The sequence below is a fragment of the Terrapene carolina genome, unplaced genomic scaffold, assembly GCF_002925995.2.
Source record: "Terrapene carolina triunguis isolate 2854851 unplaced genomic scaffold, T_m_triunguis-2.0 Scaffold103, whole genome shotgun sequence".
Lineage (NCBI taxonomy): Eukaryota > Metazoa > Chordata > Testudines > Emydidae > Terrapene > Terrapene triunguis.
This window is the reverse complement of record NW_020664454.1, coordinates 4,555,681-4,582,586: the sequence shown is the minus strand read 5'-3', so window position 1 is coordinate 4,582,586 and position 26,906 is coordinate 4,555,681. Positions and strand designations below refer to the sequence as shown.

At 39.4% G+C, this 26,906-nt stretch overlaps 2 protein-coding genes across 7 annotated transcripts in view; one reads left to right on the top strand and one right to left on the bottom strand.

Annotated features, from left to right (window-relative positions):
* LOC112104316 (zinc finger FYVE domain-containing protein 9) overlaps positions 1-16,867 on the top strand; it is a 70,935-nt gene extending 54,068 nt beyond the window's left edge. For both annotated transcript variants that reach the window (XM_026651835.2, XM_024196554.3), the window contains exons 10-18: positions 93-317; positions 3,685-3,767; positions 4,381-4,485; positions 8,722-8,872; positions 10,285-10,365; positions 11,679-11,841; positions 13,451-13,556; positions 15,654-15,830; positions 16,606-16,867. In XM_026651835.2, coding sequence (XP_026507620.1) covers positions 93-317; positions 3,685-3,767; positions 4,381-4,485; positions 8,722-8,872; positions 10,285-10,365; positions 11,679-11,841; positions 13,451-13,556; positions 15,654-15,830; positions 16,606-16,767 — 1,253 coding nt within the window. In that variant the 3' untranslated portion in view covers positions 16,768-16,867. The remainder of the gene's footprint in view (positions 1-92; positions 318-3,684; positions 3,768-4,380; positions 4,486-8,721; positions 8,873-10,284; positions 10,366-11,678; positions 11,842-13,450; positions 13,557-15,653; positions 15,831-16,605) is intronic.
* Positions 16,868-19,360: 2,493 nt separating this feature from the next.
* LOC112104317 (coiled-coil and C2 domain-containing protein 1B) overlaps positions 19,361-26,906 on the bottom strand; it is a 71,220-nt gene continuing 63,674 nt past the window's right edge. For 4 of the 5 annotated variants that reach the window (XM_026651837.2, XM_026651839.2, XM_026651840.2 and 1 more), the window contains 3 exons: positions 24,846-24,936; positions 22,559-22,688; positions 19,361-20,316 (listed from right to left, as the gene is read on the bottom strand). In XM_026651837.2, the coding sequence (XP_026507622.1) occupies positions 22,569-22,688; positions 24,846-24,936 (211 nt within the window). In that variant the 3' untranslated portion in view covers positions 19,361-20,316; positions 22,559-22,568. Of the gene's footprint in view, positions 20,317-21,564; positions 21,706-22,558; positions 22,689-24,845; positions 24,937-26,906 lie in introns of all 5 variants that reach the window. The other variant, XR_003369794.2, reaches the window with a different exon arrangement.

The window sequence follows — 26,906 nt, the reverse complement described above, 5'->3', positions numbered from 1 at the left end:
TGTTTAATCTTATTTTTCTCTTTTAAAACAAGTTAGTGAATTTTTTGGTGCAGACTTTAGTGCAGTAAAATAATGAACTTCATGGTTCCTAGGTAATGTCGTGGGCAGCTTGGGACACTCCTTTTTCAGCCAGAGTTTTCTTGGCAGTAAGGAACATGGTGGATTTTTATATGTGACGTCTACATATCAGTCACTGCAGGACCTGGTGCTCCCAACTCCGCCCTACTTGTTTGGAATTCTTGTTCAGAAATGGGAGACTCCCTGGGCTAAAGTGTTCCCCATCCGACTGATGCTGAGACTTGGAGCTGAATACAGACGTAAGTCGCATGTGTTCTCTTAACTGTAGTAACCCGTGTCTGTGCTTGGGAGACATTTCTGAGTGCTGTTAGGGAGTTGTGTACATCAGATATACAGGAATAGTGATTCTGGGGAATGTGCCCCACTAACCACAACCCCAGTGATTGTGCCTGTAGACAGATACCTTACTAAGTCAGTCATATGACCTAAAACTTTTTAGCTGCAATTAAAACTAACAATTAACTGAGGTCCTGGTAACACAACCTGTGACCTAAAATAGAAGAACAGTACAAAAGCTGCTTTTGATACCTTGAAATTCATTCCACTCTTAGTGAAATAGAGGCTCCTCTTGAGTTTTTAGGTTTCTCAACCATGCTCATCTAGAAAATGGTAATATATGTGCAGGTGAAACTAACTTACAGTACTTTATAAAAAGGCAGTACCAGCTGATGACAGCAAGCTACAGAGAGTTCTTTAGCTGGACAAAATCTAAAACTGGCATAAAATATTCCCAGAATGGCACTGTCCATATTTGGATCTAAAAGAAGTCATGTTAACTCCTAATGGTCTCCAGGAAAAGCTAAGGGTTTTCTGCATGATTCATCTGCTGCCTGGTTGGTAGGTCTGTTTAAAGCTGACTTGCTGTGAAAAGTACATTTTAGATTCTTCTTTGTGCACCAGCACTGTAATTCTTTCCATAGCATTAGTAAAATATATTTCACAGGCTTGCCAAACAATGATAATAAAATTTAAATCAGTGTCACTGAAAGTCAGGAAACATCCACAGGAAATTTTCACAAGCTTTGTAGATCAAACTTTTCATATCACATAAAAATTAGGACTGTCAAGCAATTAAAAAAAATAATCGTGATTAATTGCACTGTTAAACAATAATAGAATACCATTTATTTAAATATTTTTGGATGTTTTCTACATTTTCAAATATATTGATTTCAATTACAACACAGAATACAAAGTGCACAGTGCTCACTTTATATTTATTTTTATTAGATATATTTACACTGTAAAAAGCAAAAGAAATTGTGTTTTTCAATTCACCTAATACAAGTACTGTAGTGCAATTTCTTTATCATGAAAGTTGAACTTACAAATTTAGAATTATGTTAAAAAAAAAAAAAATTAAAAAAAAAAAAAAAAAGTAAATCTTTAGAGCCGACAAGTCCACTCAGTCCTACTTCTTGTTCAGCCAACTGCTAAGACAAACAAGTTTGTTTACAGATAATGCTGCCCATTTCTTGTTTACAGTGTTACCTGAAAGTGAGAACAGGCGTTTGCATGGCACTGTTGTAGCCGGCATCGCAAGGTATTTATGTGCCTGATGTGCTGAAGATTCAGATGTTCCTTCATGCTTCAACCACCGTTCCAGAGGACATGTGTCCATGCTGAGATGAGTTCTGCTCAATAACGATCCAAAGCAGTGCGGCCTGACGCATGTTCATTTTCATCATCTGAGTCAGATGCCACCAGAAAAAGGATGATTTTCTTTTTTGGTGGTTCGTGTTCTGTAGTTTCCGCATCGGGTGTTGCTCTTTTAAGACTTCTGAAAGCTTGTTCCACACCTGGTCCCTCTCGTATTTTGGAAGGCACTTCAGATTCTTAAACCTTGGGTCGAATACTGTAGCTATCTTTAGAAATCTCACATTGGTACCTTCTTTGCGTTTTGTCATATCTGCAGTGAAAGTGTTCTTAAAATGTGCTGGGTCATCATCCAAGACTGCTATAACATGAAATATATGGCAGAATGCGGGTAAAACACAGCAGGGAGGCATACAATTCTCCCCCAAGGAGTTCAGTCACAAATTATTTAACGTCTTATTTTTGTAACGAGTGTCATCAGCGTGGAAGTATGACCTCTGGAATGGTGGCCCAAGCATTGGCCTGCTAAACCCAGGGTTGTGAGTTCAATCCTTGAGGGGGCCACTTAGGGATCTGGGGCAAAAAATCAGTACTTGGTCCTGCTAGAGAAGGCAGGGTGCTGCACTTGATGACCTTTCAAGGTCCCTTCCAGTTCTATGAGATAGGTATATCTCCGTATATATAAATCCTATTCTCTTATTTTAATTAATTATTTTTAAATTAATTTTTAATGAAGGGGTATATGAATGTTTAGCATATCTGACATGTAAATACCTTGCAATGCTGGCTATAAAAGTGCCATGCAAACAGCTGTTCTCACTTTCAGGTGACGTAAATAAGAAGCGGGCAGCATATCTCCCATAAATGTAAACAAACTTGTTTCTCTTAGAGATTGGCTGAACAAGAAGTAGGAGTGAGTGGACTTCTCGGCTCTAAAGTTTTACACTGTTTTGTTTTTGAGTGCAGTTATGTAACCAAAAAAAATCTACATTTGTAAGTAAAGTGATTGCACTACAGTACTTGTCTGAGGTGAATTGAAAAATATATTTCTTTTGTTTATCATTTTACAGTGCAAATATTTGTTATAAGAACAATATAAAATGAGCACTGTACATTTTGTATTCTGTGTTGTAACTGAAATCAAGATATTTGAAAATATAGAAAACATCAAAAAATATTTAATAAATTTCAGTTGGTATTCTATTGTTTAACAGTGCGATTAAAACTGCGAATAATTGCGATAAATTTTTTTAATCACGATTAATTTTTGTTTAGTTAATTGCGTGAGTTAACTGCGATTAATCTACAACCCTAATAAAAATATATATTATTGACTTATTATAGGAAGCAAGTGGCAGAATTTAATGTAAAAAGATGAAGGTTGGTGATTATTAAAACATTAACAACCACATTAATAAAGGTCATTAATTCCAGCATTCATTGTTTGGTTGAGGGGTGTGTGTGTGTGTGTGTAATTAGTTTAACTTTTATGTGTATCTATTATAACTAAGATTTTCCAAAGTGGCTGCTGAAAGTTAGGGTCACAGTCCATCTTTGAACACTTAAACGAGTGATCTGATATTCAAAGCTGCTGTGCTTCACAGGCTGTCATGGATTTCAGTAGCTCTGTGTACACAGTACTTTAGAAAATAAGGGCACTTATTTAGGTGCTTAAATAAGGATTTAAGAGCCTTGCTTTAGACATCCTTTTTGAAAATCTTGGCATAATTTATATTCAGTTCATTTTTCCTCATAAATCTGCTGCAACATAATGTTACATGACCAAGCACATCCCTGTGCATGTTGAGTTGTATCATAGATAAAATTTTATAGATATGGATAAGTATGCTAGGGAATGCAGATATTTTGCTGCCATTGGCATGTCAGAAATGTACTTTGTCCTTCTATTGAAATTTTCCTATATGAAGCGGCTTAGATTCAGTCTATTTTTTGCATAACCTTTAAATAGGAGAATCTGAATCTGATTACTCATTTTTTTTATTTTCCTAGTTTATCCATGCCCACTTTTCAGCGTCAGATTTCGTAAGCCATTGTTTGGGGAGACTGGACACACAATTATGAATCTTCTTGCAGTAAGTGATGAGTGGGGTTTTTGTTTGTTTGTTCTGTCTGTATATATGGAAGGGACTGTTGTACTATAAGATTATCTTAATTTATTTGTATAGTAACTAACTTTCAAAACACTATGATAAGGAAATACTGTTATTGTGGTATTTGGGTGGTGGCCTATTGTCTAATCTAGAAATCAGACAGCAACTTTTGATGATGCAATATTAATGATGTGCCCAAATCAAAACTCTGGGTCTTGAACCACTGTGAATTTTTGGATCTGGATCTAAATTTTGCTGCTCAGACCACTCTTCAAAAATTTAGTCATAATTCTGTGATTATAGAAAGTTCTACCTGGAACTAACTTGTTAATTCTTAAGTGTAGGGAATTCTCCATTTGGTACATGCCTTACTCTCACTCCCGGTGAATCTGAGGTCTCTGTCTAATCTAGCACAATGCAGAGAAAGATCAAATTTTCCTATTTAAAGTAATGGTACATGAGTCAGGAGAATATTAAATTTATGCATTATACTTCTATTTAATAGTTCTGTACCTTGGTCTCTTTCTGAAAGGAGAACTACCCTGTGTCACTAATGACTATGTTGTTTCACTTCTTTGTTCCTCTAAAACACAAGGACTTCAGAAATTACCAGTATACGTTGCCAGTGGTCCAAGGTTTAGTGGTTGATATGGAAGTGAGAAAAACCAGCATCAAAATCCCCAGCAACAGATATAATGAGGTAATACTTAGAGTAAATATATACGTTTAGTCTAGTACAATTTAAAGATAAGAGGGATTGGGTCCAAAGGAATTTATTGTGTTTGCCACTGCCAATGAAAACTGCCTCAGAATTAAACTATAAATGTATTATGTATAATTTTTTTATATATGAATTGCCTACAGAAATGAGTTATGCACAGATCAATTCAGTGTGGCATTAGTTAAAAATAATGGATAGTTGCTCTTCTTTATACAGAGGTTATTACTTTTAAATAAACTTTAAATGTAATTAATTGAAAATCTGGGGTTAGAGAGTTGCATATACTATTCTGATTTGAGTAAATGAATCAGTTAAATAACACATGCTGTATGGGTGTAAAGCGAGGAAAAAATGAACTTTCTCCAAATACATGTTGTGTGTTCATAGTGTTTGTGAAGTATCAGAGGGGTAGCCGTGTTAGTCTGAATCTGTAAAAAGCAACAGAGGGTCCTGTGGCACCTTTAAGACTAACAGAAGTATTGGGAGTCTTAAAGGTGCCACAGGACCCTCTGTTGCTTTTTAGTGTTTGTGAAGGTATTTGTTGGATCTTTGAAGATTTTAATGCAAAATATATCTCTGTACATTTGAAATAAGAGTTTGATTTAATTGCACGAGAAAAGCTTCAGCTGTCTTTTAGACTTAGTTGATGTTGACAGTCAAACTGTGGAGTGACAATCATTGTTGAGTGATTTGAACAATATTGGGGACCAAACAATGGAGAGGTAATAATTCAATGGTGATGTATCTAAAGGGCTAGTGACAAATGATCTCCTTGAGGTTTTAAAGGAAATCAGTAGCGGAGACAGGAGTCAGTCTTATGCTTTCCATCTATGATATAGCACCAAATAAGAATGCAACACAGAATAGGAGAGAGATGGATTTTGATACTTGCCAAATAGAGATGGAGCATCAATTTGAGAAAAGGATGCATTTGTACTAATTCTTTCAAAGAGAAATGATCTGTCCAGGTAGATTCCTGCAAGCACTAGAGAGGTTTCCAAACAGAGAATTTATTATTGATACAACATATGAATCTGGGCACTAAACTAGGATTAGCCCTTTAATATCCTGCTGATTGGTCACTTGAAAAAAAAATACCTGAACAAACAGCTTCTGGGTTATGTATATAAGGGGATCACCACATTTGAATTTTCTTGAGGAAAAACTAATATAAATATAAAGGGTTTGCACAGGACCAGTCCCTCCACAGTTCTGTTCAAACAGAGCAGATATCAAGATTCTACAAGCACTGCAGAACTTATTTGATGAAGTGAAGTCTTGAAATTGTAGGATGCAGTGTGGTTCATAATGAAGTTAAAAATTGATTTTGGAGGTGAACTGGAATTGTCCATTTCTCTGGAGGGAAGCCCAGAATTCAGTGGATTATTGAACAAAATATATGGAAGAACTTACTTTCAAAATAATTTCTAGACTAACCTCTCTTAGTTTAAATGTATAATGGTTGAAATATGACTTAATTTGAGAGTTTGAGCTATGCCATTATTTGAACCAATGTAAATTAGAAACAGATAACTCCAGGAAGGTAAGAAAGTCAAATTCAATTTAAAAAGGAAAAAGGAATTGTTAATATAAAATAACTATTGCAAATTTGAATACACACCTCGAGAAATGCTAGGGTTCAAATTCTCAAATAATATTAACTTTGTCAACTATATATATTTAATTTAATTTGAATTTTGTCTAATTAATAATCCAAAATGGTAACTGTTGCTACAATGCTAAATTTTGCATTTTTTGACCTCTTGTGTTTACATTTATAACATTAAATAGAGCTATATGCTTTATGCATTTAACCCTTTTTCCTTCAAGGATGGGGTGGGGGCAACCGGAGTCCATCACCCAGCCTCTGGAGGGGCTAGGATCTCTGAGGATACTTCTCCTGACACATGCATTCATGTATCAAGGAATGCCTTCATGCATCAAGAGGATGCATTGAATGTAAACCTTCTAGCCCCAATGGGATGCTGGGTGGAGAACTGAGGGAAGGGGAGTATGTGGAGGGGAGGGGCACTTAGACTGCATCAGTGAGAGGGATATAATATTATACTCATTTTACAGATTGGGAAACTGAGACAGCAGCTAAATGACATGCCCAAAGGCATACAGGGGACCATGACAGAGCCAGGAGTAGAACTGAGGAGCTTCTAGCTCCCAGTTCTGTATTCAGACCATACTGGCTCTCAAGAAGTAATATGCATTCCTTTGAGAAGAGAACAAGCAATTGCCTTAGAAGAGTTGTGCCTAAAATGCATCACTTTTGCAGACTTGTTTGAGACCTTATCGAGGTGTTTCCTGTGCAGAATGGCATTTTTAAAAGCTCTTATAGCATCAGAGCAGATGCTGCATTTCGTATAAGGTTTCCTATAACTGCATTTCATATCAGGTTTTCCATACAAAATGCATTCCAACATGCTTTAGAGTGGAAATGAAAGCAAGGGAGAGTGAAAATATGTATATAGGCGATGGGGAAAGCTATTTTTATATGAGATTTGAAAAGATGGAGTTACTGAGGCAGAAAGATACAGGAAGGCTAGTAACTGAATTATAAGGTGTATTAATTCTTGACTGCCATTGTGAAGGGGGAAAAAAGCCCCCATTTCAGCTGGTATGGGTCTAAAGCTATTGTACTTGAAGATCGTATATGCAATACACAATAGATGGTAGTTAATTTCAGTATGGTTTAACTGTTTGTCCAGTGTTTATGTATTTGTTATCTTCAGTTTTGTACTGTTTGCTAACTGTGCTAAACTGAACCTTGTGGAAATGCCTGTAATAAAAAGGTGTATCAGCACCTCCGTATTAGGTTGGGTTCGGTTTTCTGCTTGAAGCCGGGATTCAGCCTCTGGTTTATGTGAAGAATACAATGTATCTTCCTCAAACTTTACAGCACAGGAAAAATTGAAGTTTCTGGAGATTCTCAATTAATCCGTTTTTAAACATGAGACTTTTGAGAACATTTTTTTTCACCCCTTTTCTAACTAAAGGCTGGTTTATATCATTCGGACTGTCCAGTTAAAACTATTGAAATCTCATGCACGGGCTACATTTGGAGAAACGTGCTTGTAATTAAGCAAAGGTATTAACAATTACTTTATCCGGTCTTTACCTTTACACTCATAATTTTCCAGTACTCAAAATGATTGCCATTTCCTCTGACTTTCACTGGGACTTAAGACACCCAGTTGCATTGAAGTTACTCCTGCCCTCAGTACAGATGTCTGTCATTTCACTAATGCCCTGCCATGTAAAAGTGAGGCTGCCACGTTGTTTCTAATGGGACTGAGGGCAAATGGTGCCCTTGGTAAAGGTGGCTGCCATTTCACTAAAGTCTTGCCTTTGGAACATGAGGTGCTGAAACCAATAATGAAACACACTACAGTAATACAAAACCTTAACTATGATTTCATATCTCCCCCCCAAAAACACACCACACACTTAACACACCACGCACTTAACCTGTGAGTGTTGAATATTTGCTGACGTAATTAAGGTTTTGTGTTGTACTGAGTGGGAGATTAATGTGTTGTGTGTAATGGGCTTCCTTTTCACTTGGAGGCAGAAGAGAGAGTGTGTAGTGTCTGGTGCTGTCAGTGAAAATGTGTTGATGTGAGCGCGAGGGTACTGTTAAGAAGTGTCCCATAACGTGATATTTTCCTTGCTTTTTTGGGTTTCATTGAGAGGATGTTACAATTAATCTTATATGCAGTAGTGTTTTAGCTATGTTGGTCCCAGGATATCACAGACACCAGGTGGGTGAGGTAATCTCTTTTATTGGACTAACTTCTGTTGGTGAGACAAGCTTTTGAGCTTACAGAGTTTACACAGTCCAGACCTGAAGAAGTGCTCTGTGTAAGCTTGAAAGCTTGTTTCTCTCATGAACAAAAGTTGGTCCAATAAAGGAGATTACCTCATCCACCTTGTCTCCACAATTACTCTTACATGCTTACGCTCCTAAATTCCATTCACTTTCAGTGAGACTTAGGCACTTTTGAAAATGGGCATAGGTGCTTCTGAAAATTTTATGATGTGAGTGTTGTTGCCAAGTTTGCTAGTCTTTGCAAAGGTGTCACAGTTGAATACATTCTAATAAGATTCTTCAACCAGATTAAACCACACAAGCCACTATTTATGCTAATAACCCATGTGAAGGATTTGAGGCTAAATGAAAGTGATAAACTTTCTTTTTGTTTGCAGATGATGAAAGCCATGAACAAGTCTAATGAGCATGTTCTAGCCGGGGGAGCATGCTTCAATGAGAAAGCAGACTCTCACCTAGTGTGTGTCCAGAATGATGATGGGAACTACCAGACGCAGGCCATCAGTATTCATAATCAGCCAAGAAAGGGTGAGATGGGACAGGTCTAAGGGAGCAGATGGAGGCTTTTCCCACCCAAAGCGCCTTGCATGACTTTCTTTTGTCTATTGTGCTCACATTAAATATGTAAATATGCCAAAACAGGTTTTGCCTTTAATTCATGGACATTCTGAAATTAATATTTAGCACAGAAACTAGTTACAATTGTATGATTAGAGAGCTCCTAGTACTTGATGGGGGCATGGCTTCCAGACATGCAGCATAATGGGAAAGCCCAATGCAAATGTGTGAATAAGAAAGTGCCCTATTTGCCTCTGGATTACCCTGCCCAGCCTCCTGGCACTCCTTTTCCATGTCCACAGTTTAATCTGATGTTTGAAGTATTGCATACTGTTGATGTGGATTTTTGTTCCCTATCTATGATTCAGATCACACCTCTCTATGGTTACTGGTGGTGGTCAGTATTTGTCCAGCTGAGATGTGAGTTGGCAGCTTGCCAGTTCAAGGGCCTCACATAACTGACATAAAATAAAGCAGGTTTTCACACCCCTCAGGGACGTAGTTATACAGATGTAAGTTTGTAGTGCAGATCTGGCCTTAATGTACCTAACCCCTCCTCACCGAGAACTGCAAGAGCTTTGTGTTTGTATGTTAATTAGACCATTTGATTTTCAGGCTTTATTTTTTGTTAAGACCAGGTGAAATGATGCAATAGCAACTTAACATTTTAAGAATTAAAATGTTAGAGCTTTTTTTTTTTTAACCAGTCTTCATGTCAGAGTTGATAATCTTATGTAGAAGCTCCATGGTATCTCCAAATGAGTAAAAAAAAATTTTCTAACCCTGAACATTCATGATCTTCACTCACAACTTCAGGATATGTGTTGGCATGTCGGTTCCTTTAGGGCTGGCACTAATTTCTAAGTAGTATTTTCTGTACATAGAGCATGGGAGGATGGATTTCAAGGAGCTCCGTTGTGGTATTGGAGACACAATGGCCATTCCAAGGGGTTTTGCTTTTAAGCTGGCTGGCAGCTAGTTTAGAAAATTTGAGCCACTCCCCTTCTGACTGGTCAATAGTACAATGTCATCAGCAAAAAGCCCAAGTAAGATTGTTTCTAATTGCCTGAGGACTTTTTAAAGGTCATAATGTGCATGTTTACCCCTAAAACAGACCCCTCATTCTTAGTGAAAAAGAAACTAATTAAATATTAAAATTCTTTAAGGTTGGCAAAAATTGTCATCAGGTTTAGAATATCATCAGAAAGGGCACCCTTGCTGCCCAAGCATCTGATACACACTGGAATCATAACAACTTTGTGCTACATAATTCCTTATTTAGGTTATTAGCTTCTCTGTGGAGGATACAGCTACAATACCTGATTCTTGCATAAGGCATTGCTTTGACAAGAGCCTCTCTAAAATCAGTCTTGTTATTGCAGTGACTGGTGCCAGCTTCTTTGTGTTCAGTGGAGCTTTAAAATCCTCTTCGGGCTACCTTGCCAAGTCCAGCATCGTGGAAGGTAAGGAATGAACAGCTTGCTCAAAGAACATTGCTTCCCTCCTGATAACTGTATATTTGAGCAGCGTGCACAGCTTAGTTCTTGTGCCCTGGGTATTTGAGACTCACTCTGATTACTCGGTGTTATCTCACGCGTTAGCTAAACACAGTTTTCCATTATGGCTCGTAACTTAATTTAACTGAGAAAATGAGAATAACTAGTCCAGATGCCCTGGGACACCAGTACAAGAAAATGAGGGTAAACGTGAAATACTTGGCTCCTGTGCTGGGGATCAGAGCTTACAATCCTTGACTGAAGTAGAAAATTGCAAGCATAAGAAACTTGGAGTTTATCTCCGTAGCAAGAGATGAAGCCCTGCTGTTCATTAGCCTGTTCATTTAATAGCCTTGCAGTGGCCAAGCTTATAAATTTCTGAGGTTTGTATCCTATTATGTTGTCAGGTGATAGCGTGAAAGGTCAAGATTGTCTAGACTGGGTTGTCACCATAGTTCATTTTTCCTTTGCCAACAGTCAGATGATGGAGCGGAGTCTCCAGTTTATGCACTCTCTCCTATATTTTTGGGGGAGGGTCATGGCTTATAAAAGTGCCACATTAAAACAAGGCTGAGTATATGTTGTTTTGCTACATTCTTTACTTAAACCAGAAATGATTTTTTTTAGTTCAGGATGCTAAGTTGGAAACTCATCAGTTGGAGAGTTGGGATACCTCAAGGAATTAGTAACTTGCTGTTTTATGGAACTGTTTGTTACCAAGTTACTTGTGCACAGTTTATTCAGGCTGGTAATATCCAAAAGCTGTGACTTATTTTTAACAGCCTGTGTGAAATGAGTTGCTGGCCATGGTGGGAGTCCTGGTGGTCAAATGTCCACATCACAAAAAACACTGTTACTGCTGGAGTCCTTCTTGCTGATCTCCTTGGAGGCCAAATATTTGAAGGATCATGATGGTTTACCTCTCATATCTTGAGGTGGGATTTCCAGAACAGGGGTGCAGTGCAGTGGCAGGGCTGTGCGCGTAAATTCATGGTTGCCATTGCTAACGTTGAACCTGTTTTGTAGGAAGACTTCAGCTTTCACTGGTACGTCCTCCAGGCTGCGTTCATAAATGTTACATGGTATAAACGATGTGTTGAGGATGGGAATGCTACTAAGCCAACAGCTTTCTATAGCGTTACTACTTATGGCCTTTCAAATAGATATTGCACGTTGACATTTAATCATAACAGGAAGAATGCTTTTAGCCCTGTTGTGAATGTTCTTTCTTAAAAGTGGCTGTTGGTTGTTTCTGATAATGATAATTCTTGATTCCTTAGATGGTGTAATGGTCCAGATAACTGCTGAGAACATGGACTCCTTGAGGCAGGCTCTGAGAGAGATGAAAGACTTCACTATTACTTGTGGCAAAGTAGATGCTGAAGAGCCTCAGGAACATGTTCATATTCAGTGGGTGGATGATGACAAAAACTTTAACAAGGGGTGAGTAGATGAATAATCCCTTGACACTTTTACAGTGTTTATTTGGCTGTTTTGTCTGCTGCTATGTGTCTGTATAGCTTACTAAGAGCATATTCTATCTATGAAGAATCCACATGCTTTGTGATTTGTAGAGTGCTCCAAGTTTCTCAGATAACATTTGTGACAAGATAAAGGAAGAGTAATCATAGAAGTGTTTGACTTTTTGCAAAATAATTCTTTATTATATATGTTTGTTAAAACTCTGAGGAGCTGATACTGAAAGGTAAAGAGTGACTTCCTCAAGTCAGTATGGATTGCACCATTGAGTTGCACCATTAGTTTGAGAGATCAGACTTTTGTATCCGTTATTAAAATGGGGCTGAGGTAAATAGAACTTCAGTGCATCAGTTTAGAAAGTTATCAAGGCTACAGAAAGATTTCTGCTATTGCAAATTTCCAGTTAATTTAAACCATTATACTGGTTGTAAAAGGCCACCTAGCTGCTAATTTTTGAGTGCCGAATCTTGCACGCTAGGAAAGTTTCTTATTCCTTCCATTAAGCTCACGTTCAGTGGTGTTGTGGGTAAAATCTGATACATGCTGGACAGCAGCAGTGAATCTATAACCTTGAATCTGAAACCTTAACAATCAATGCAAGATGGTGAGTACATGGCAATTTAAGCATTAGGGCATGCAATGTGATGGGTGAGGTTGAAAACTCAAAGAAGCATGGATAGTAGCAGCAGCCTAGAAAAGGAGACCGTTCTTTAGGTAAAGACATTTCACATGTGTTTGGGACTGTTTGTGAAGTCCCACAGAAGTTGCCATTTCAGGGCATTAGTTGGGCTGCTTGCTCTTTTAAATTCAGTGTAAGTAACATTTTAGACATGACTGAATTGTACTATTTGATTTGATATTTATAAATAAATAAAATTCCTATCTGTGCAATAAATCTACATAGGTTTCTGCATGTTCCATGTGTGGAGAGTTCATCAGTCCCTTGTGAGGTCACAGCTCAAATATAAGGCTATTGCAGATCTAAGGCAAGCTACCTCTCTACTCCCCAGCCTCAACTCCACCTAGTCTAGGAGGATTTCAAGTCTAGATACTATATCTGAGTGTTTCCTGTGTGATATGGCAGAAAGCACTGCACTTTTCAGCTGTCTCCATTGTAATTATCTAGGGTAAACGCTCAACACAGCAGGAAGACAATTTCAAAAAGCCTGATTACTGTTGAGATCCATACACCTGTTCACACCACCACAATTGGAATTAGCGATGATATTCAGTAGCATTGGGTTTGGTACATTGAGAGAGATCTTTCTCTGGAGATCTCCCTTCTGGGATAGTTTGTGTTTGTCCCTTTTAGAAAATGTGGCAAGTCACTGTATGGCAGTTTAAATTGCAGAGTGCTCACTTTTGAAATAACCTGCAGTGGGGTCACTTTGAGAATCCAGGTAAGTCAAAACAAGTGCCCTTCACAACCCTTATATGAGGTTTTCCTTTACAATGTCCTCTGTTCTGCAAATCTACTCAGATGGCCAAATTTGAAATCAGGTTTTATATGACGACATTTAGTGTTTGGAGGCATTCTGTTAACTTAAAATTGTTTTTCCCTTCCTCTTTCTAGTGTTATAAGCCCCATTGATGGCAAATCCATGGAGTCTATAACCAGTGTGAAGATATTTCATGGCTCGGAGTATAAAGCAAATGGAAAGGTCATTAGGTGGACGGAGGTAAGAAAACAAAACTAATCTGCAGATAAAACAGGAGTCTTGGTGCTTTGTGACTAAGGAGCTATAGAATGTAGCCGCCTTCTGTAGAATGCCTCCCTTTGACCAGAAATCAAATCTACTTGCTCTGCCCACCAAACTGAAAGCAGTAAGATTTTTATGGGGAAACAACAGTGGCCTTTGCACCAGGGATGTAAATATCCATTAAAAGAGTTAACCGTTTAAACAATTAAAATGATGTTGTTTAATTGCTTAACTGATTAAAAGGAGAAGGGCTGGGGCCGGCGTGGCTGGGGCTGGCGGGCCGGCTCGGCTAGGGCTGCTCCAGCTGGCCAGCGCGGTCCCGGGGATGGGGGATAATGACACATGCTTCTGGTTAATTGTTTAGTATTTTATATCCTTACTTTGCACCTGCCAGGAAGTCTTCAGTGACTGCATAATGTACAAGTGGCAATGTCATGCCATTTAAATCTGTCTTGAGGTGCTACAGAGCCCTGGAAATAAGTATCCACAGATCACTAGCCATCCCATCTAGTGCACTTTTACTGAGTTTTGGGAGAATCTGCATTCAACTTGAGGGCTGAGGAAAGTGCTGTTGCTTTCCATTATCTAAAGGGCACAAGCCTGTGTATTTGTGTTCAAGTTCTATTCAGCAAGAGCCTTTTACTTTAATGGAGACAAAATCCCAAACAGTTTTATAATATCAATTCTTTTGAGCTGCAAGCTGCATTTTCCCAGAATAATATCCATTCCGGGTGGTGTAGTCAAACTGCCAGTGCCAAGGAACTCAAAGCTGCTTTTATAAAGGATTGGGTTTTTTGTAATACTCAAACTTAATCTTGCTCTTTATTGACCTATTAACAGTTTGGGGATGGAGCAACTTCAGCTCTGAAATGGCAGCAAAAACACAACAGGAAAAGACTTAGTGAATGAATTGTATGAAAAGTTAAAAACAAGGTGCCATAATATGAATGACTTGGGTTATTTGTTTTGTCACCCAGCATTGGCCATGGTGTTACTCCACTTACAGGGCTGACCTGGAGCTATGGATTTTGCCAGCACGGAAGTGTTAATGTTAAATGGTTCTTTGCAATTAATTTGCTCAGTGTTAGCTGAGGGGAAACCAGGCCAGTTTTAGCTGTGCCACTCGTCATACACGTATTCTTTTCCCAACATTCAAGGTGATTTGAGGGAATGTTGCAATGTTTAGTTAATAACTGTATGAAAAATTCTGGCTCCTTTCAGATTGCGGGGGTTTCTACCATAACACAATATTTATTCTGAAGTCACTTTAATAACAACATGCTTCAAAAATGATAGTGTAATTTTCTGAAGTGGAAGGGATGTTTAGTCTACTTACAATGTTTTAAAAGTCTTTTTATTTAAGGCAAGAGTGTGGAAATGCACAGCAATACATGCAGAATCCCTTATACTACTAGGGTGTATCGTGAATTTCCATAAGACGGATTTTAGATTCAATTAGAGCACACCCTTTTAAAGTCCCTGGAGCACTTTGGGATCAATCTAGGAGTGAGAGATCAGGACCATTCCAGTCTGTATCCTTATAACTGTTAAACCCCTTTATCCCCAGTTGTCAGACCTGGCTGATGGGGACTCATGCTGATGAAGACTGGAGACTTGAGTTACTTTAAATCCTGTAAACAGAACCAAATGTGAAACTTCACCTTGAAATAGTTATTTGACAGCCCCTGTGTTAAGTTGTTACAGATTCTAGTGAGTACCCCTTCCTGGTCACCCACTAGGACTGCTATGAGGTGAATCCAAGTCTCTGTGCTCTGGAGCCTGAACAGAGTCCAGCCAGTGTCCACAGTCACAGGACCCTCAGGCACACACTCAGGGTGCAGACCTTCTGTCTGGGGAGCAGCTCCTCTTTCAATCTTCAGAAAGTCCCCAAATAATGTGAAGGGCTGATCAAAACCTTTTTGCATCATGTTACATTTTTCTAAAGCAGCAGTGTCCTTAAGTAGCTGTATTAATTGACAGTCTTTTATATTCTTTTTACACTCAGTCTGATGCTGCTCCTTTTTGTAAAAGCTGGTTGGTAGGTCATGTTGATCGCTCCCTTTTTGTTTTGTTCAGGTGTTCTTTCTGGAGAATGATGACCAACATAATGGTCTAAGTGACCCAGCAGATCATAGCAGACTGACTGAGAATGTGGCCAAGGCTTTCTGTTTAGCTCTCTGTCCTCACCTTAAGTTATTGAAGGAAGATGGAATGACTAAGCTAGGTCTGCGTGTTACACTTGACTCGGATCAAGTAAGTTGTAAACAGTATCTACTAGTTTAAGTTGTCAGTCATCTTGTTTTGGGTGTGGAGAGGGGGAGCTGAAAAGGGGACATGAGAGTTCAACCATTCTATTGCTTGATTCTGGAGGCTAGGAATTGGCAACATTAAATGCCACTCTATTAGCACTTAATGCTGCAAAATAATTTTTTGTAGAGGAAGAGGGTGGTTTTTTTTCTTTCCTGTATTCATGTAATTTTGACCTGTCACTTCTTGTCCTCAAAGGAAACCTGTACAACACTTCCAAAAGATGAGCCTGGAACTTAAATTCATAACTGCTAGACACCAAAGAATCATAGTCTCTATAAAGAGACTGGTTTTATGGCTCCTCAAAGGCTTATTACAACCATTTGTAATATACTAACCCTCCTTAGTCCATGACTGCTGAGGTGTTAATTGCCTCCTCCATTTCAAGTGTTTTCTTGCAATATGTGTTAACCATTTATGTGTAATAATCTGTCCCATCTTGTATTTCTCTGTGACCCTCTGGTTACCTTTTCCAGACCTGAAGAGCACTGTGAAGGCTTGTCTCTTCCAACCATAGAAGTTGGTCCAATAAAAAGAGATTACCTCACCCACTTTGTATCTCATCTAATTTTGAGGCATTTTTTGTTAGTTCACATTAGGTAGTGCTTTCTGCTTTTGAAATCAGTAGCTGAACTCTCAAAGCAATTGCATCACTTGCAGTATGGTCAGAGATCCCGGTGGAATATCTCCTCTTTTAAAGCTTTCACTTTGTATCTTTTAGGTTGGCTATCAAGCTGGGAGTAATGGACAGCCACTGCCCTCTCAATACATGAATGACCTGGACAGTGCCTTAGTTCCAGTGATTCATGGAGGAGCATGTCAGTTGAGTGAGGGGCCAGTCATAATGGAGCTCATCTTTTATATTCTGGAAAACATCTCATAAGAGGACTTCATTTTCCGTTCAGACCTGTTCCAGCAGCAGTTGTATCTGAATCATTTGCACTTTAAAACTGGAAGATTAAGCTTTTGTTAACACTATTGGGGGGGGGGGGGGGGGGGGGAGTTGTTCCATAATTCTAAATCTTCTATGCATTGTCAACAAACAGAGGATCAGGGCAGCTTCTATACTACAAAATGTCTATGCTATCCTTGCAGCTCATACAGTTCTGTTACTGTTTAGAAAAATAATGCTCATATTTAAAGACTTAATTACAGTCATGTACTCTAAATGCTCAAACGGGTGCAAAGATCACTGGGGCGTAAATAAAAGATGAAATGTCAAATTTGTACTGTTTGTAGATGGACATGTAAGAAGAAACAATCAAGACCTCCATTCTGACCTCATCATAATGCCATTTGTGGTTATTCTGTAGACATTAAAAAGTAATGTTTACATTATTTTGACCAGATTATTGGTTGAAGTATATCAGAGACACTTTAGGATATGCCTAGAGAGATGCATGGAAAGGTTACCTAGCCAAAAAAAATGGCATATGTGGCTGACCAATCATTCAGTCTGAATGAAAGAAAGGGCATATCTCGGACAGTGGTATATAATTTAAACTTGCAGTTTTGTGTGTATATTAGGCTAGTATACTTATTTTTTCCCTACTTGTTGCAAAAATTGTCACCTCAGATTTCTATAACCTAGAAAAACTTTGCCATTCTGTATTTTGTTTATGAATCTGTATGAATGTCAATGGTATACACCTGTCACAGGTAAAAGAAAAGTTAGCCCTAAAGTGCGGTTATGGTATTCCTGTTCCCCCAGTAGGTCCTGCTTTATAAAGAAAAGTAACACCCAGGGCACTTTTGTAAGTCTCCTCATTGCTGTAGACTGTAGTGTAATACTAGTGTCATGTAACACAATTTGCACTTAACACTTCATATTAGCAGCACCATGTAACGCTTACCCCCATAACAAAAGCACAAAGTGGCTGTTGTTGCATGATGTGCTAAAAAAGAGGCTTTTGGTTCAGTTCAGAAAACTTGCACTTGGCCTCACCTACAAACAAAGGGCAATTGAGAGGGGAGCAGCTGCTCACTTCTGGTAAACAGCATTAGGAAAATGAGGAACAGCCAATAAGAATGTGGTTCCACATTCTTACTAAATCAAAGAAAATGGCAAGTAAGTGGAAAGAGCTGAAAGTAGGAGTAATGAGCTAGTTTAGCCATGCATAGGCACTGCTACTTGACTGTTATGACCCTTTTCATGGAGATAACAGGCAGGTCCAACAAAACACCAGTAAATGGTTTTTTTGGGGATGGGAAGGGATGAGAAACACTGTTAAAGCAGTATTTTAGTGAGGCTTTGAATCTGGCCAACTTTTTAGTGGTGACCTCAGTCAATTCTGATTTGAAACTAATTTGCACTGTGGAAAGAGCAGCATTTGCAGCAGAACAAAGGAACAGCAGAGCTAGAGTTAGGCTGATACAGTGCTTTAAGCAAGCAAATAGACATAGCAGAAGGGAAACAACTATACAGATAGCAATGTATTTTACAAAAAGGTACAAAAGCTGTATAGGTGCTGAATGGAATTGTGAATAAATGGCTACTGCTTTTTTAAAAACAGTAAAACTATCCACATACAGTCTAGAAAATTCCAGCTGCCACCTCAAGACATGTTTGGAAGGAAGAGTTGTAGAATTAGGTCCAACTGAATTAGTAAAAACAATCACTGGACAGGAGAGCACTTAGTCTCACTTTTTGTTTGCAATAACCTTATCTCTGTCATTTGGTAATAGGTGGCCACGTGCTACTCTTAAAATGTTTCTGGCTGATCAAAGTTTAAGTTCCTACACAGCAATCCAAGAGGCTTCCTGCATTTTCATTTGTTTTGCTATAAAGAAATGTAATTAAGTTTGACTTGAGTTATTTTTAAATTCCCTACAACACATTTTGTTTTTGCACATTCTTGAGTGTTGATATACATGTCTACAGAGTGTAAGTAAAGCTCTTTTGATTGACAACTACCATAAAATCCTACTGCTGGAAACTCCATTCCAGCTTTGCCACAGCAGAAGTTTTTCAGTTACTTTAGTTCCATTAAGTTATGCTTATTGAGGCTAAAAAAACAATCTTCTCTTCCTTACTCCTAGGAGTCACTTAAGTTTGGGTTATGGTTGTGCAAAACACTATTGACTGGTGACTGACTTGTTTGCTTCAATCATAGCCTTCTAAATGACCTTAAAATTACCATATTGTTAAGAAAATGAGTACTTGTTTTAGAAAAAAATTGTACTTTTAAAATTCAGTTAGTTAACACTGCAAAAAACTGCATATTATATTTTTATTTTCAACATGTAGTTTTGTATATTAAATTTATTGAAATTAAAAACTAAATACTGTATTGTTTTAATCCTATCAGGAAGCAGAAGTGCTGCCTTAGGTTGGAGAGTCTGTTGTCTATGAACTTGATCTACCTGACCATATGCTGCAGTAGCACTCTGACACCCCATGCAGGCATAGCCTCCTTTTACTATCAATCATTTCTTCAGGCTCATGTAGTTTAAGAACACACATCAAGCAGTTTTGGTACCATATCATTTTATGTATAGTCTATAAAAAATTCTGCAAACAGCAATGATCCAGTTTTCTACACAAATAAGAGTGGCTATTTTTCAATCAATTAGTAAGTAGCCTAGTGAAACACTCCAATCCTTCAGAAAACCCTGTCATGTTAAACAGGCCCTATCAGGCTTTACTGATTCCCAAGCGTTAAGAAAATGAAGGCACACAAAGCAGGCTGAGTTGGAATAAACAGTGGGGGGAACATGGCAGGCAACTGATAACCAATTCAAAACCCAGAGCTGCAACCCTATTCTAAAAAAAATCCTCATATCCTATTGTTACCTTAAGCCAAGGCACATCTAGTTAAGAGTGCTGCAAGAGCATGCAGAGGAGATGGGATACACTGCTGCTAAAGCTCTGCTTAAAGTGAACTATTTTCTTCATCCCAGGACACTTACAGGAGGAGCATACAGATCTTCAGAAGAGCCTGAGGGTGATCATAAGAGGAAGCAGTAGGTGGTATTCAATGCATAAGAGCATATATGCCTGAAAAAGAGTTGCTTCTAGCACAAGCTAGCCATGCTGGGAGCATAAGGTCTCATTTGCAAATTAATTACCTTGCACTGCTCCAGTGATTTTTTTTTAAGAGCAAACCATTACAGGTTTCACGCACCACTATGAAACAGTCCCTGCATAGGATAGTTATGATGAGTTTATATAACATTCATCTGGTGCTAACATTAGTAGTCCCATCTTAAGGCAATTCAATCCATTTTGCATAGATCAGTTCCATTTTTCCCACTAGTAGTAAGTTTCTAGGGCCTTACAATACTTGCCTTATAAAACTTAACACACACTAAGGTAGTTACCAAAATAAAGACATGTTATGTCCAGTAGTGCATTCATTTAACATCTTTGGTGCTCGCAGGTAGCAGTGTCCTATGTACAAACTCGATTCTGCAGCTTTTAGCATTCCTGGATCTGAAAAAAAAACATAACGTCTTGCTACAGTGCGAAGTATGTATCCCACAATTAAGGCTACATACTGTTGACATTGTTCTGTCTGATGGCTAACTAGCAGCCTTCATAGAAATCCCAGGCAAAACTCTTCATTAAGTTACAGTTAAAGTGATTGAAGATAGAGAGTGTTAAATTATAGGTGACCAAAAGTTAGTGCTCTCAGCACGTCTAGTAATGTCACTGCTTCAAGTGTGTGGGCAAATAGGTCAGCCCTGGAGTATCTTAAGAGGTCTACAGCCATGCAGCCAAACTTTGTACAGTATAGCTCACTGTCACCCTGGTGGGCTTCTTAAAGTGGTGCTGAGTCTCAAAGCCCAGGTCAACTGATGAAGGGCTAAAACTAGCAGCACAGACATTCCTGCTTGGGCTGGAACCTGGTTTCTGAAATCCAATGAGGGGGAGTGCCTAGGAGCCTGAGCAGGAACATTTATGTGTCTATTTTTAGCCCCAGAGCCAGAGCGTGAATCAACTGACCCAGGCTTTGAGACTCAGTGCTATGGGTTTTTCTTTGCAGTGTAGACATACTCTTAACTCAGCACTTAGTGTGATTTTCAATGCTCCAAATTTGGACCTGAGCACTAGACATCATCCAGATCTTTCAAATAATATATGAAGTCTGTGGTAGCTAGGACATGATAAATCAGGATAATAGTCACCTACTTCGCAGAGGTGCTATCTAAGCTTAATTACTATTTGTACTGCAAAATGAGAGATGCCATGACAGGTGGGGAGGGAGGGGAGCCTGAGACAGCTCTGAACTCTAGGAGCCCAAGGGAAGGGGGAGGGATTACTGTGCATATACTTACATCATCAACTTTCTACTAGGACTGAGTGCTTTGGAGCAGCCTTTTTGTTCTATGTTTGTACAGTGTGGTCCACAAATGGGCTCCTAGGTGCTGTCACAATATAAATTAGTAATATCTGCTCAAAAAGTGAGCCGTCAATTTTTTTCTCCAAAAGTACTGATGGCTTACAGGAGCACTACTAAGCTTTATACCCATACACTGACAGGCGAGAGAGAACCTCCAGTGATTCACACAACAGGGCTGAGTACTGAGTAACCACTCTCCACAGCCCAAAGCTGAGAGAGCAGGGACAGTTTTAACAATTACGGTTTCAGACAATCCATACAACTGGTACATCAGAACATTTTGAAGAAAAATGATCAGACTGATGACTTTTTAGAAGTATAGTTTGGTGTATACTTACATACAAAATCTACACGTAAAGAACGTCCAAGTCAATGCAAGCACTCCACAGACAGGAAGTGCCAGGTGTATACAGTTGCCCAGGGAATCTTAATCCAGCTCCCTTGTGCATCCAATTCGTACACTGAATGAGGTAGGGACACTGTGGAAAAATTGTGTGTGATCATGTAATTAAGTTATGCACAAGGGGCCTGCATTAAGATTCCACAGGCAGCTTTACATCTGGCATTTCCTAACTTTCAACTTTCCTTGGAGTAGATTTCTTTGTATGTAAATTTATTCTAAAACAAAAGGTAAAGAAAAGATGATACTTCACAGGGGGAAGAGATGCTATCTAAGCTGGATCCAAAATGGTGGACGGGAGGAGGGGAACCTTAGTTTGATTCTTCCCCTACTCTCTACTGCTACAACGGTTTTGCCAGCAACCAGATGTTCCCTCTACAGTGTGTGCATGAGCCCAGTTCTTCAGAATGTTCAAGTTGTTATTTTGGCATGATACTAATATTTCCTGAAGAATGCAAGTAACAGAAGGGAAATGGCAATTTCAACAGTTTATACCACAGCTAAACCTAAATGAAATTTACTAGACAAAAGTAATTTTTCTAGCCCAAGGCCTTTCTTCCTGCTAAATTTCAACGGTCTTATGCAAACAATAGGAGGATTAGGAAAAAAAGACCAAAAGAATCTTTTATAAATGAAAGTGTTAAGCAATGTAAGTTCAGGAATTGCTACCAGTTCCCGCTATGATATTTAACCTTCACATCCAGTTGATTGAGATTGGTATAGGGAACATGATCAGATTTTGAATAGAAATAACAAACATTATTTAAAACAAAAAATCAAAACATCACTAGAAATATAGGGAAGATCCATCTAGGAGCCTGAGCCACACAGGTAGGTCACTGACCGTATATTTCATTCTATTTCATGCAGAGATTGTTAGTGGCTCTCAACTTCTAGCCAGAAGCACAGTTGGAAGAAAGGAGTGTTCATACCTTAGGATAACTAATGTTCAAGGATCAACCAGTTTTCTGTAATTGTTTGAAGATCTTGACCACTGAGTGGCTCCCTGAGTCTCACTTTCACCTCTAGTTTCCCTCCGGTGGGCTTCCTACCATCCAGAATCTGAAAGCACCACAAAAATAAGATTGCTCTCTCTCACACACACACACACACACACACGTGTGTGTGTGTGCAAAAAGAAATACTGTAATGTCTTGTGGCAATCTCACTGAAAAGGGCAGCTGTTTTATGCCTCCCATGTGGTTACACAGGATCAATATAAATGTGCTATAACACTGACATTCAATAGAATGATCAACAGGGCTGGGTCAGTTTGTATTAAAGAAAGGACTTTCATAATAGCCGAAGTTCTCTGAAAAATAAATGGATTTAACCTTTTTTATATTCTTGTATTTATTTACCAAGACACACAAGGGATGTGTCTGGTATTTTATTTGCAGACAGTATTAAGACCATGTCTACACTAGAGTTTTGTTGACAAAAGTTATGATGCTTTAATTAAACCGCTGTTGCCTGTCCACACTATGCTCCTTGTGTCAACAGAGTGCATCCTCTCTAGCAGCTCTTGCATCGACACAGAGAGCAGTGCACTGTGGGTAGCTATCCCACTTCAACTGGCCACAGGATGCTTTGGGAAGGGTTTGCAATGCCTCATGAGGCAGTTACAGCATCACATGAGGCCGGTTTCTCAATCCCATCATTTCATGGGCATCCTAGATTACCAGCTGATTTTCAACTGAAGTATATGTGCGTGCGTGTGTGTGTGTGTAGAGACAGAAACAGTGTGTGTTGGGGAAGTATGTGAAAGACTGTGGGGGGGGGATGTATATGTGAGAGAGACAGAGAGTGTATTGGGGAAGTGTGTCAGCATGCTGTCTCGTGCTCTTCAGACAGCCGCTTGAGCGGTCGATCCTGGGGGAAGCCGCAATCGGCAGCAGCAGTTCAGCGGCAGGTCCTTCGCTCCTAGAGGGAGTGAGGGACCTGCCGCCCCCGAATTGCCGCAGGTGCCGCCCTCTCCCTTGGCCACCCCAAGCACCTGCTTGTTAAACTGGTGCCTGGAGCCGACCCTGCTCTGCACAGCAGTCTCTCTGCCGCCCTTTCTCCCTCAGCAGCAGCCTAGTCTGCCTGCCTGCTGATTACACATTAATGGGTCTGTGATTCCTTCCGAGTTCTCCCACAGCCTCCTCAGCTACTGGGAGCGGCATCCTCAGCAGCTCCGTGAGCTCTCCACACTGAGGAATGTCAGAACTTCCTGGAGCTTCGAAAGGGGAGATGCGCAGGCTTGCAGGGCAGTGGAGTTCAAAACAGTGAGCAGAGCGGTCACGGCGGGCATTGTGGGAGACTAACTTTGCTGCAAAAAACTTTATGCCTCTCATCGAGGTTGTTTCATTTTGCCGCCAAATGTAGCTTTGTAGTGTGTACACCTCCCCTGTTTTGTTGGCAAAAGCTGCCTTTTGCTGACAAAACTGTGTAGTGTAGAAAAGGCCTTAGTTAGATTAATAATTTTAAGGCCAGAAGTAGTAGTTACTCTCCTTGTGAAGTAACAATGGTTCTTCAAGATGTGAGTCCCTGTGGGTGCTCCACAACCCCTCCCCCCCACTTCGGGTTCTCATCATACACTCTGTGTTAGAGAAGGAACTGAGGAGGGTTCGCCTGCGCAATGCTGGTTAGACACGTGGGAGAGCGCAAGGAGGGGGGAAGCAGCACATGCGCAGGCCAAACAGACACTGCTACCAAAATTCTCCGATCAGCAGCACAGCAGACACCTACAGTGGAGCACCCCTAGGGACGCTACTCAAAGAAGAGCCATTATGATCATCTAGCTTGACCTCTTGAGTAACACAGGCCATAGAATCCCACCCAGTCATTTCTGCATCAAACCCACAATTTTTCTTTGAGCTAGAGCGGATCTTTAGAAATATATCCAATCTTGATTTTAAGATGGCAAATGATGGAAAAGACAACCTCCCTAGGGGAGTTGTTCCAATGGTTAATTACTCTAATTGGTCAGGAGTGAGCTAGCTTACTCCTTTTATCACACAAGAGGGAAGGGGCGAGGTTGTAGCATATGTAATAGACAACAATAGAGCATATTAGTCTGATGAGGTTTTTACTGGATGTTGTAGAGAGGAGGCCAAGATGACATCTTCTAGGCGCATATATATATATATGCGTGCGCACACACAATATGTAGCTCTCACTACACCTGCATGCTCTAGCATTTTGTTATTGCTACATCAACAGAAGAACAAAGCATACCTCAATTATCTCTCTAATTTCACATTCTGATTCCAGTTTGTCCAGTTTCAAATGTGCTGTTCCCACTTGCTTGTCACTTCTGAAAAGGCCCCTGTTTTAAAGAAAGTTGCCTTAGTGGAAGAAGGACAGGCTTTCTTAACACATCAAAAGAGACGAATGGTATGAGGTCATGCCCCCTTTCATCAAGGTTTTAGGATCGTGACAGTAAGGGCCTGGCTACCCAGCTGTACTAAAATGGAGGAACAAAAGATTAAAGTCTTTAATCAATTAAAATAGGAGAATTAGAAGAAAAGAAAAGAGGTGAAAACTCAAAGTAATGGAGTAAAAGAAATGAAGGCTTGGCCTAGCACTCTAATGACAGTACCCTTCATCACTATGCAGGAGAGTCAGACTTTAGAACTGTCGTAGGACTCCTACTCTTCCCGACTGTCCTGGATACCCCATAATCAATCAAGACCTTTGGACGGGGAAAATCAGCTGGACAGAAGGGAACTGTCTCCCACACAGGATGTGCCAATGAAGCTTCTACAAGACATTATTTATTAGAGCTAGTTGAAAAAAAAAAAAGTTTTTTGACAGAAAAGTTTTCTATTGGAAAATGAAGTTTCATCAAAATCTAAATGTTTTGTGGGAAGTGTCAATTTCAACAAAATTTGACAGGAGAAAATGAAAAGCAGTGGACTTTCTTGTTTCATTATTGTCAAAACCCTGTTTTGATAAGGTGGTAGAAATGTTTTGTTTCAACTTTGTCCTTTCAATTCATTTAGTTTCAAAAATATTAAAACATTAATTTTATTCTATTAAATATCTTCTATAATAGTTTAAACATTACTGAAACCTTTTTGAAATTAAAACCCTTTTTTTTCAAAATTTCCATTTTGTGGAAAATGTTAACATTTTGTTTCAATTCAGAATGAAAACAATTCTGAAGTGTCAGTTTCCCACATAATGAAAATTCCATTTTCCAGCCAGCTCTATTATTTACATAGCACTGTCTCTTTGTATGGCATTTTACAGAGCATGGCACTTACAAGCAAGAAGTAGCAGAGAGAGTCTGGAGCTAATGCAGTCCTCTGAGGAATGGTCAAAGGGTAACCCAGGTTCAGAGACCACACCACATTCTGATACCTGCCTGGCTCAGATAGTGACAAAATACTTTGAGACAGGCACATACTGACTGTCAAGGCTGGAAAAGTGATTTTATGGAGCTTAGTAATACACAATTCAAGATCATGATGGGAACCAGTGTATGCTGGAATGACTAATGGTTCCAAAGAACATGGTATTGGGAGAACGATTAGAAAAATTCTCCTCAGTTTCTTACAGCTAAACAGTTTTGTAATCAGTGACCTGTCTTTCCAAAGTGTAAGTGGTCAAGCCATTTTGTAGAATCTTGAGTGCCCGTTAGTTTATATAAATTTATCTTGATACATCTCACTTGTAATATCTGAACCTTGGCTGTTGACGCTGCAGACATAATTGTAAGTTTCCTTCAGGATGTTGAGTATTTATTATCTTCTTTCAAATGTCCACATGACTCTAGCACATTCCTTTCCATTTCCAGGTGAATAGTTTTAACAGCACTAGATATGGGCCCTGTTGCTGTACATCCTTCCCTGTTGGGAGCATGAGGGGCGATTCCAGTATATCTAAATAATGCCAGGCCAAGAAGTGGTGACCAGAATTATTGTGCCTTGTTCCTTTTTGTGACCTTCTTTACAATTTTCATTATCAGCAGAGTGGGAGGCATAAATGAGATCCTCCTGAGATAAGATTTCCATAGTCTGATTCAGTGCAATTACTGGCTGGAAGGGAAGCATGAAATTCTGGAAGGTCCCACTGGGTATCCATGCATGAGATCAACATGCCCAGGGGCTGAGTTAGGGATTTTAGTACAGAAAGGGGGGAAGGGGAAACAGTGTTTGACAAACCAAAGACGCTATCTTCCGCTTCCTCTCTTCTGAGATAAAGACTATCCTGGCCAGCATCCAGAACAACCCACAGATGCTGGAGATTTGTGAAGGCTGTAGTTGGATCTTCCCCCTTCTTTATTTCAGAGCC